At 36.4% G+C, this 12,471-nt stretch overlaps 1 protein-coding gene across 6 annotated transcripts in view; it reads right to left on the bottom strand.

The window, feature by feature from the left end:
* Positions 1-12,471, bottom strand: part of ctnnd2a (catenin (cadherin-associated protein), delta 2a) — a 301,568-nt gene that overhangs the window by 214,536 nt on the left and 74,561 nt on the right. For all 6 annotated transcript variants that reach the window (XM_078938949.1, XM_078938951.1, XM_078938954.1 and 3 more), the window contains one exon: positions 5,197-5,309. In XM_078938949.1, the coding sequence (XP_078795075.1) occupies positions 5,197-5,309 (113 nt within the window). The remainder of the gene's footprint in view (positions 1-5,196; positions 5,310-12,471) is intronic.

Raw genomic sequence — 12,471 nt, 5'->3', positions numbered from 1 at the left:
CAACTTAGCACCACTTGTAGTGACACACTGATCTTGGAAGCTTACAAACTTACTTTTTTGGTCTCATTTCAAGATATGATATTTTGAATATCTTATTCTGCCCAATTCTCCTGTATAGAAGTGCACAGTAAAGGCTGCCAAACTCTGCAGAAGCTATTATAGTGTAGAACAAAACCTATTAGACATCACAGTGAATCACAGCTACAACAGTGGATCTGACAGATGCAGTATAAAGATTAAAGAAATACTTCTAACTGGAAAACATGCTTCAGATTGTGTGAGAGAAGGCCATTGGAGATCAGCTTTTTGTTCAGATAAATGGTTTGAGTAGCTCTTTAAGCAATCTTTCATTGACAGGACAAAAAGATTTAAGCTTCTAGTCTACTTTGGCAGTAATTCAATGTCTCCTTAGAACAATCAATATCTAATCCTAAGTCTCAAACTTTAGCTGTTCTGTTGACTCTGACCTCTAATGCGTTTGTTGACTTTGGTAAGAAAAAAGAGCCAATTTTTATCACGCAAACCAGTCAACCGGTTTTCAGGTTTTTTGCTACACAACAGGAGCAGGGCTTAATGGTGGAACACTTAACTGATTAAGCTCATTTTTGAATTCACACTGTCTTTAGACAGAAGTCGAAGGATGTATTCTGTTTCTGTGAGGTTTTAAGGCAGCGTGATAACCTGTCCAGGCAGTATTGGCCCCTCCCTGACTGAGGAAAGCTGCAGTCTTTACTTTTCTCAAGGGTCCACTTAAGGTGCTGGGACTCTCTGAGCCAGACAAAGGGCTGAACTTACAGCTAATAAATATGAATCTTACTTTTTATAACAAGTATTAAAATGGATTGCTATCACAGGCTCCAACTGGTAAAATCAGGTCTTACAATTAGACATTAAAAATATGAGGTAAGGATAGTAAAAAGGTTCACATATAACCCATGATCTTAAAAAAAAATGGTGGCAGGATTCTAGTCTTAATCAGATCAATGTTTCAAGGTTTTGGCATGCACAGCATTCCATAGATCTCTATTCTTGTAATAATGCTCATTTTATTTAGCCATACGAGCCGGAGATAACACTCATTTTCCCTATCTGTGCATTTTCTTTATGTTAAAGGGCTTATTGCAAGCTTTCAAGTTGCCATCCTATTTGTGGACCTGAACCCCAATTTAGGCCAACTATTGATCTTGGACTTTCTATTCATTTGTGTTTCCTCTGGTTCTGGACCTCCATTTTTTCCCCATCTCATTTTATTCAAGAGAAGATGCCCCTCAGCCATTTCGACACTATTATCAGCTGTAGCCATCTGATGCTTCGCGGCTCTGGAGGACTTAGTTTCTGCTTCTTAGTCCTGAATTTTTTCCAGATGAACAAATGGCAAAATCTTATAAAGAAACTAAATATCACATTTAAAGACATGCTTCATCCTTTGTGTTTGGGTCTAGAGATTCTCCCCTGATCCAAGCGAAGAACCTAAGACCTTGGTGCTGATCACATTGCAATACAGGTCAAAGTAAAAACCGGTACTTATAGCAAAGGTTCTGTTATCAGCCTTACAAATATCATCATCCTGTGCATTAAAATTGTACCTGCTGTCCAAAGGACAAACCAAAGACCTTCACCTTCATTAGGTGTCCTTGTTCATTTGACTTCTTGCCCTTTCATCCAATCTGCTATCTCCATCCCTAAACTGTCCTTGATTGGCACTAACAGTTGGAATCGTGGGCTATATTTCACTTTCAGTGGAATTAAATGAATCATAGTTCGTTTTTGTTTATTTATTAAATTGTACCACAGTTTTCTTGACCAATAGGTTCTTGGCTTGCAGTTGCTATTTAGAGCATCATTTAAAAAAAAAAAAAAAGAAAAGAGAAAAAACTCAAAGGTGGACTTTTCCCACACCCAGTGAAATGGAGGAAACCAAGACATAATTTAAAAAAAGGAAGACAGATGAGGGAAAATCTGAAACAACACAGGGAGTCACAGCAAAAGATTGACAGTGAGGGTGGCCACGATGTGAGAGATGTTGCCACCTGCCATCATTTTTTCTCCTCTCCTCTTGGAAATGCATCATCAGTCATTAGCAGAGAGCAAGACATGTAGTATCATCATCACTCACACAGACACACACAGGGGCACAAACACAAGGCGTATTTTAAGGTATAATGCAGTATCCTATAATTTGAGCTCTCTCCATGCAGAATTTTGCTGAGCTTATAAAACTGCTTGCAGCTAATGGTGTGATGGATCCCTCTATTATCACCCAGTGCAGGAGAGGAGAGTGAGATATAGTGAGATAAAGGAATGTAATTGAATTGTATTTTAGTTGTGGCAAAAACAGCACAGTGGTCAGGAGAAAAGAGCACAAAAAGCTGTAAAATGATAACAACCTGATTAAGTCAAAAAGCTATCCACATAAGATGAAGCTCAACAATAAATTCACACTAATATTATCTGTGCATTAAACTGCTAAACATTAACTTCCAATAATTGCAGTAGAGTTTACAAACATTACATCCATAACCCTATCATTTAGTCTTAAATACAAAAGACACATGTGGCTATTTTTAAGTTAGTTGCTAGTTTTACAAGCAAAGAGAAGAAACAACTAGACCACTTTAAGGTACTTGTTAAATTTTCATTTAATGCACACACTGATGATGGGTTCCTTTGTGAAATTTGTGTGTTGAATTTGTGCCGGACGCCATTTCCCGCTATAGTCCGAGGAGGGAAAAAAATAAAATTAGAAGAAGTTTTAATTATTGTCGCCATACAAATAACAAAAGTATCTTAAAGTTCAGGAGGAGAATGATCAGATTATCCTCTAAGTTTTTTAGGCTCCACTCGCCAAAGCTGGATCCTTGGTTGTTTGATGTGATGCGTCTTCTTTGACAAAGTCCAGATTTTTAACTCCACCCACCGCAATGCCCAAATTGTGCTGCTGCCAGGCCAACACCCCCCGATGCTCCGGTCAGGACATCTGTTTGCGCCTGTACATTGACCTAACATTGAAACTGGACGGCCCAGCCCTGCGAATCACATTCGGTGTAAATGCAGGAGACACCAAAGTCTGATCATCTTTTATGTGTTTGACATATAATTTTACAAAAACCTAGGGTGTAATTATGCAACATTGATTGAAACCGTATTTAAATGTAATTACTGATGAGTTACAATCAAACATAATAAATCATAAAGATTTAAACAAATTGATTGCTGTTCAGGGTTCAATGCATTAGGGAGATATTTCTTTACTCTTTCTCTGTCCTGCATTTCTTTCTGTCTCAGTCTCTCAGGACTACAGACAGCAGAATCCTTTAACACAAAGCATTACCAAACCATGAAGAGCTCCTTTCAATACAAACTCATCTTGCTTTATTATCTGCAAACCAACTAAGGGACTTCCCAACTCAACTGTAATTGCTGTTGTGAACACATGACCTAACTACTTTGAAACAATTAGCCAGTTAAAACAGCTATTTGACTGCAGTTAGTCTCTGTCACCATGCATTGTCTGTTCTTAAATGTACTAAACTGCAGCAATATCCAGAGCTTATAATGCACAGAAGCTAAATAACCGGATTGATAGTAAAAGTGCTCTTATGCAGGTTACCACGAGACTGAAAACACTTGGTGTTATTTTTTTATTAATATTATTGTGTCAATTCTTTGGATAAAAAATACATGTTTTTACAATTTACTTAGCTATATTAGATATTACATATATCATGATAGTATAAATCCAACATTTTTGTTACATTTATGTATCAGGGTACATACATAAATGCAGCCAAAAGGGGGCACAGTTCAGGTCTTCTATGTATGTCCAGCTACATGCAGAGGGCATCCAATAAACCAAAGACAAATAAAAATGTGAATCATGAAAGGTCAGGGTTACAGAAACTACACAGAAAAAACGTAATGAGTCACACAGTGGAGTTATGGGCGAAAGAGTAGTGGAAACTAGGCTGAGGTCAGATGTAAGCATTTATGCCATGCAAAAGAAGGGTACCACAGATGTTGTATTTCCTTTATATATGCCTCTGGTGAAGTACAGTGAAAGTCGAAAGAGTTGCATTGTGTCTTTGTATAGAAAATGTTTATGAAAGTGAGCAGAGAGAGGAGAGAGTTTTGTGTGTTAGGAGTGATGAAGAGGAATAGGATCTGGAATGAATTGATCAGATGACAACTCCTGATAGATGTTTTGGAGATAAATGCAAGAAAGCAGACTGAGATGGTTTGGACACGCTCTGAGAAAAAAAAAAACTGCGAATATTTTTGTAAAAGGATGCTGAGGTTTAAAATACCAGAAATGAGGCCTAGAGAAAGATTAAAAACAGTTTTGTAGAGGAGGACATGAAGGTGGTAAGTGTGAGCAAGGAAAATGCACAGAATAATATTAAACTGAGGCAAATGATTCACTGTGGCAACCCCTAAAGGGAGGATCCAAAAAGCAAAGATGATATACACACACATAAAAGATATGCAACAAATGTAGTTATATCCAGACCTGCTACAGTGCTTTATTTCAGCCTCTTGTGCCTTATTAACAAAAGCAATCAATACTTCTGACCCCATATTTGCATAAATATTTAAATATAGCATTTTAAGGCCACAGTATCTTCAGTTACTATTATTGTAGTGCAAAAAGAGAAACACTGTTTACTGTCTCCATATCTGCTACATGTGTTGTGTATGGGCTAGATTTCCCTTTCACCTGTATTTTACATGAGCAAAAGTGGTTATTGAACTCCACTCTTACCTTTTCCAATCCAAACACTTGATGAATGAGTCCCACAGCAGGACAGAAAAAAAAATACTTCGAAGTTGCATTACTCTACGGAGCAAAAGGGGGAAACAACCTTGATAGGTGTTGCATGTGCACGTAAAGCGAAGTTACATAATGGGGCAGTCAACGCTGCTGCCATGAAAACCAAGATCACATATCCATCATAACAGTGGTTTATGTGTACAGGTGCACATCCCACAAGCATGACGTGCATATGAGAACTCAAGCATCCAGGTTTGGATGCACACTCTACAACTCTTTAGTCCTACCTGTGACTTTTGTACCACTTCAGCAGATTATACATAAACACAGGCGTTTTAAAAAAAGACAAATACTTCGCATTTAAGTACAAATCTGTATATTTTAACATTGATTAGGAAATCTCTCTCTCTCTCCATAGTTATGCTTACCTGATGCTGCTCATGCTTCCTGCTTCTGATCCCAGCTTGCATCTCTCCAGCTGGGTGGCAACAATCTGACGCTCAGCTTCAAGTTCTCTTGTGAGGCGTTCAAATTGAAGCTCCTGATGTGACAAAGATAGGAGACAAAAAAAGTGCCAATGTTAATATTAAAACTGCTTTAACCGCCTTTTTTCGTTTTTTTTTTTCAAAATATTTAGCACCTTATTGTGTTGGACTTCAATTAGCTGGGACGGAGGGATAAAGTGTACTAAAAACTTCTAAAGGTAGAAGTCATGCACTTGATCAAATTAACAATGCACAAATATTTCAATAAGGAGAGATCTTAGAAACGTGAGCAAAGATTTATTTTTGATACAAAAAGATTTGCATGCAACAAGTCTATAATCTTTGGCGTTTGGCTCTGTGACAATAACATATTGCATGCTTGGGATGAGCTCGGACCAAGTATAAGTAACCCTGGAACTTAGACACAGATAAGGACCATGCCACAGCATCAGTCTTGGTGATTAACAGGGTGAAGGGGGGCCGGCAAAACACTCTAGAAAGCAAAGAGACAACCACAACAAATATGATTGTGATTGTTTGAGAAGAAAAGGCGGCCAATTTTGAAATTAAAATGAAAGCCTAAATAATGATGGTAGATTGAGTAAAGTAATAATCTAGAATACTGGGAATTGAAGTATATCCTCCTTAGTGACTCTGAGGCTTCACTTACATTTTTTGGACTTGCTTTTGGGATTTATATTTGAGAATATAATGTATTTCTGCTTCATACATATAGTTTTCATACCTAATTTAAAGGTTGATAAACAAACACCAAAAATATAAAGTTCAAGTTGAAGTCCTATCAGTTGACATGCACCTAGGTGTGTGAAATCTTCTCTCTGTATTTGACCCATCCCCTGGGGGCGCGGTGAGCTCCAGATACAGTCACGCTCAGGAACCATTTGGTGGTTTAATATGCTATATATGTGTGTCTGAAATCCATTGGTAGAATATTTTAGTTATTAGGTTTACATTAAAAACAGCTAAACTCCTCCTATACGTAAATGCCTATGAACAAACAGCAAATATTTAGGAAACTTTATCTCAAGATTTGAGCGAGACGAGCGAGATTAGAACGTAGGAATCCCTGATTCCAAGTATCTTGCGTGCTCGTGTATCTGTGTGCTTGTATTCCCTTTAGTAGCTGACACACAGAAGCAGATCAATACTGCAGTGAACTCCACCCCACAGAAGATATTTTGGATGATGACTGAGAGCATGTGTGCAAAGATGAGAAAAAAGGGTGTGGGTGCAAGTCGCAGAGAGAGGGAGCGTGCTTTGATTGGTTTTCTCAAAGCCATTTGAAGCTCTGAATGAGCTCATCCCCAGTCGCTATCTCAAGGCTCCAACCTCAATCCTGTCTCCTCCCCAAAACGACACAGCACAATGCTATCCATCTCCCTCTCTCTCTCTCATCTTCACCCCTTTTCTCATGCATTCTTCCAACAACAGCTTACCCGTAAATATGCACTCTCCCTCTTTCCCTGTCTTCTCTCTCAGACTCTCATGTTTTTGCCAAAAGTAAGCCTTAGACATGTACTGTACATTGTACACAGTGCTTTCAGAAGTAATTCAGACACTCACAGTGGGAAATTCCTTTATCTTTAAAGAATTATAGCATGTTATGATATTCTCATTATAAATCTTATCTGCTGAAAGGTTACGCAGATCTCATTAAGAACAAAGACTGTTCTGCACTTCTCAACACCCTTTCTGCCAGTTTTGTTCCATTTCATCAGTTACTGTTTTAGTCCCTGCATTTCGCTAAATTTAAACAAGATAAGTTTCTCATAAATGTGTGATTAAGTAATAGCCATCTATATGATTTTATATGAACTTGCCTGCACTCTATTTTACAAAGATGTGCCCTGCATCAAAGCTTGAAAACAGACTATTTTGCCCCTATGTTTGCCACAGCTTTAAATGGTTTAACCCATCAGAACTCAGACCCATTTCCCCTTAAAAACAAAACTATGTGTATTTTACCACAAACCAAGTGGACACCGGAATCCAAATCTGCTATTTTTCTGTCACACTGATTTCACCATGGGTTCCTATGGGTTAAACCCTAAAGGTGTAAAAATGCAAATCCATTCTTCTAAAGTAGCTTTACGCTAACAGTAATGCCTCGATGTCAAGGTGCCTTAAAAGCAGTTTTGGATAATTACCTCAGAAAATGAAAAGTAAAAATTGATTAAAAATGGGAAAACTCTTTAAAGGAGATATTTGTTCAAATTATGGATGACACTTTGACAAAGGTTTCATAATAGTGTTCTGTTCATATGTTATTGCTATTAAAATGGTTAAGGAAAAGATGAAGAACAGTTTTATTGATTTCTTTTTTTTAATGAAGTGTCTTTCAGAGAGCAGATACTGCAAATGACTTACAAATATGGATCCTATGGGTGGACCTCTTCTGACATAATCCTAACAAGAGTCTGGAAATGATATGTGTTTCTCCCTGACTGTAGGCCGTATTGTAAAAGAGCTAACAACATCAGTCATATTGTTTAAAGGAAAACCCTGAAGGATTAGCCACAAGTGAAACAGAGCTGTTCAATGAAATCTGACTGACAGCTGTGCTTTATTGTGATCATCAAAACAGAAATAACAGCTTGTTGAATAAGAGTTTTGCACAATGGCTAGAGCCATAAAAGCATCTCTAAACTGGATGACAAATGCTTTTATTTCCATATGGTGTATTTTAATATACCTGTAATGTGCCTTTGACATAGAAAATGATTTTTCTTCTTCTTTTAGGTTAAAGTGACTTGATTTGGATAGATGACAGAGTTGTGTGATTATTGAAAATGCTAAAAGTAACATCATAAAGTGAAATCAGAGAATGAATAAAATCGTATTTCAATGTGTATTTTAAGATTGTGTTTGAGTCTTTTCTTGTTTGTTTTTTTTCCTTATAGATCTAATAGCAAAACATTTTTGTTTGAGTCATTAGTCATAGGAATCCAAGCAAAATAAAAATTAATTTTAAAAGAAAAATAAACTTTTATTTAATCAAGTTTTGTTAAATCAGCCGACAAATTGAATTTGAACTTGTGAATTGAGATGGAATTAATTCCATGGTTTGGAAGGGATGCCCAGGACTAGTCTTATGGGTACAAGAAGAGCCGGAGGAGACAGCCACAGAGGTTTCTATGGCAACTACACAGCCCCTCCCCCCTCCATCCACCTTTAGACATTCACATACCTGAGAAGCTCTCAAAGGAATATCTGTTAATGCTTGTAATCGTCAAAATAAAACAAACACTTATGGGTCTGCTAAAGATCCTTATAACATGGTCAATCCTCATACATTAATGTATGGTGTGCATATATTGCCTATATATGATGCATCTATTCTTGCTTTAATATATGCTGATACCAGAACCCAGTAAAAAATTGTCACAATTAAGTAGTTTTACTGCAAAGACATAGTCTAAACTCCCAGTGAAGAAGAGAAAGGCTAAGAGAAACAGAGAAAAAAGTCATTATCCAAGAGCAAGTCTTTCCCTAATTTAAACTCAGACGAAGTACAAAGATTAAATTGAAAAGGAAAATGATCCTAAAACCCTACTTTAAGATGGAAAGAATTAATATTTATGCTTTGGATTTTTTTTAAACTGTGGTTTTATGCACTGTTGCTCTTTGCCTCCATGACTGTGAGATGTGATGCTCACAACTTCACTAAAAGTGAATCATCTGCAACTTATCACTAAAGTTTTATTTCAAAGATTGGCCATCTCTGCTGTTAGTTTAGAAGCAGCAGTTCTATTTCACTTTCTTCATTTCTTTTTTTAAACACCATTAAGAAACTCAATGTTCTTTGCATATATTTCGTGCAGACATAAACACTGCAAGTTTGGGAACTTAAAGCTGCAAGTAAAAACAAAAAATAAATAAAAAATTATTCTCTCTGGACTGTTGGTGCAGAGTAAGCCCGCCCACACTTCCCATCCCCAATCTGTTTACACATTCTCCTCCTATCTTACAGACCATCATTGCCTTAACGTAACATTACCTGTGCAACACAAATTGCAAGCAATATTGAAGCTATCCAGTCATAGAGTTTGGAGCCAGATACAAACTCAGACTAAGTCGCACATGGATCTAGTAGTCTACAAGTAGATGCTTAGAAATAGAGCGGAGCAGGCAGCTTGTGGCCTGCCAAGTGTAGTTTCTACATCATTACAAGCTTTTTCAAATGGCTTTTCTCTTCTGCTTCTGATCCACAGCACTTTGAATAAAGAAATTCTAAAAAGTGCAGTTCTAATTTTCTTTTTCTACTTTTTTTAAATCTCTATTTTAACCTCTATTATGAGAAAAAATGTACATGTTATAAATGTGAAAATTACTAAAAACACGATTTTCATCAGAGTGGGTCTTTAAGAAACTTCTATCCTCCACACGTTATATGTACTAATGGCACCTGTTTGAACTATATAAAAGACACCTGTCCACAACTCTAAAGGATCAAACTGCAACCTCTCTATCTTGGGCAAGACCAAAGAGCTGTCTTAGGACATCAGGGACAAGATTGTACACCTCAACAAGACTGAAAGAACCAATCAACCATAAGCAAGCAACTGGGTAAGAAGAGATTAACTTTGAAATAAACAGTCGATTATTGACTGTACATACTTATTGTATGTATGCATGTAGCTTTTTTTTTTAACCCTGCTGTTTATTTGTATCTTTAAAATTGAGTTGATGTGACTGTAATTGACATCTGAAGCACAGTTTCTGTGTATTTATTGGTAAAAAATTAAAAAGATTGTTTTCCTGAATCTCTCACTTTTGAGCCCTTTTAACTTTCAAAGCATGTTAAATTCAACCCTATCAATATATTAAGCTCTCAAACACACAACTCCATTAAATCAGATAAAATGAAGAATTACATTTTTTAATTGATATATTATCCTGGAGTTTGAAAACTAATTCCTCTTTCATGCTAGCTGTTTAGTCTTATGCAAAGAAACAAATCCTAGAAAATGTGTGTTCCTATCATTAGATATGATAAATATTATAATATAGGTGTTTCAGTGTTACTTTAGAGTACTGTAGAGAATTGCACACTGCGACAACTATCCAACACAGATCATTCATCTTACACTAAAAGCAACCATTAACACAATGAAAAAAAAAACACGCAGGACAGTTTAGTTTCTCTGTCATATTTCCTCATTAATATATGTTGTTTTGAATAATACATGACTCTCTTATGTTGCACTAAAGAAGGAGAACTCAGTCCTGCTGCAGTGATGAATGGCCTAATCGGTAACAGCAACACCTAAAGGGTGCTCTTTAATTTGATTAGGAGGAACAACAGCTGCACAATGGACAGCACATCAGAAGTGATGATAACAGTAAGCGCTTCCCCGGAGGCGATTAAAGCTCATAAACAGAAATACACAACCTGCTAATAAAAGAAAGGACAGGAAAAGGAATACAAGAAAAAAAGGAGGAACAAGACTATTAAGGTCACATGTGTAGCAAAAAAAACAGGAAGGAGAGCAAAAATCAAGTAGAAAGAAATTAAGATGGAGTAAAATAATATGGGGGGAAGGTTATAAAAGGAATGAGATTAAGGAAAAGAAATAACATAACTGTTGGAAAAATATACTTAAAGTATACTTAAAGGATGGGAAAGTTCAGTAAAAACAAGAACAGAAAAAAACGAATTGCAAATAAACTAAAACATAGTGAAAAAAAAACAAAGTGGAAATACAAATGTAAATAGGGAAAAAGAAAAGAAGATGAAAACAAAGGAGGTTTCAAATAAAATAAAAAAAATAAGGTGAAAAAAAATCTAAGTATTAGGATATAAAAAGAGATAAAACATAAGGGATGAAATAAAATGGTCAATATAAGGAAGTTATTGAAAGGGTAGGAACTACAAAAAGATGGTCAATACAAAGCAGCACCTGTGAACTTCCATTAAAATTCTAAACTTAGTTAGAGGTATGGACTGATTTGACTCACTCCAAAGGAAAAAAAAACACTTACAAAATAAAAATCGGAAAAAGAAAACAATTTCTGAGAAGACCGAAAGAACCAAAAAAAAAGAAAAACCTTGCTCCTAAAATAGCAGAAAAGCATCTGAGAACCATGGTATAAACACTTTGGGGGTGTAAAAGTGATTATTAAACCTATGACAACACCTTTAGATTTTTAGACTTTTTTTTTTTTTTTTTTCAATCGGAGCTGACTTCCTCAGCAGAAGCAACATATCTTACTGTTGAGATAGCAGGATCACAGACCAGTAAAACATTCCTGTTGTTTCAGACAAGGTTGCAATTAAAACAATATATCTTATTACACAAATTTTTATTGCAACTTATGGTGGTGATTGATGCAACACACTCTCTGTTGTAGAAAGAAAGATCAGGTATAAACTACACACTTCTGGTTCATAAAAAATGAAAAAAAAAAATTAATGCAATTAAGCAATAAAATCCCTCATCAGTAAAGAATCAGTTTGCCAAATGACAGTTGTCAGTCATTTTAAACAATACAATTTAGACAAGTGACTACCAGTTCTGACAGTTTAAATACATTATAATCAATGAACTCAAATGTTGCTTGATTCTTCTCCTGATTTCTTTACAGACATGCCATGTTAATCAAAGCAAAACATTCTGCCAACACGTTCAACCACCAACCTTAAACATTTAAGAGCCCTATTGTTACTTGAATTACTTGAGAAAAGCTTTGGTCACATCTAAGAATCTAGATGGTAAAAATAAACAATCAAAGCAGATTTACTCTAAAGCATAAAGGGCCTTTTTTAAACAAACTGTAGATCGTTTCCATTGGGTTTGCAGTTTGCAGGTTGCGCTGAGCTCGTCTGACTTTCCATGTGACCTGGCCCTGTTTCTCACTGAGTGCCGCCCTGATGAAACGGGCACAGGTGGGCATGGATCATTTGCCAACTGCCTTCTGTGTATGTTTGAGTGTCTGAGTGACTTTTTAAAAGTCTAAGCGGCTCATCGCCTGCTGAAGAAATCTTCTGCAGGCGAAAAAAAGGGTCACTGCACTCAACCTCATTGACTGACTCGGACTTCTCTCTGCTGACAGAACTTTCTGGCTTACAACCTCATAATGCAAAAACCATACCTTCTTTTGTTGATATAAACCTTAAATAAAACTGCTACTCAAAGCTACGCAAACAAGTCAATGTACAACGACAACTACATGTAAGACTACATCTAAGGTTATGTT

This window comes from Oryzias latipes, chromosome 20 (genome assembly GCF_053564925.1).
Source record: "Oryzias latipes strain Hd-rR chromosome 20, Olatipes_Hd-rR_3.1".
NCBI lineage: Eukaryota > Metazoa > Chordata > Actinopteri > Beloniformes > Adrianichthyidae > Oryzias > Oryzias latipes.
This window is presented reverse-complemented; position numbering and strand designations above follow the sequence as displayed.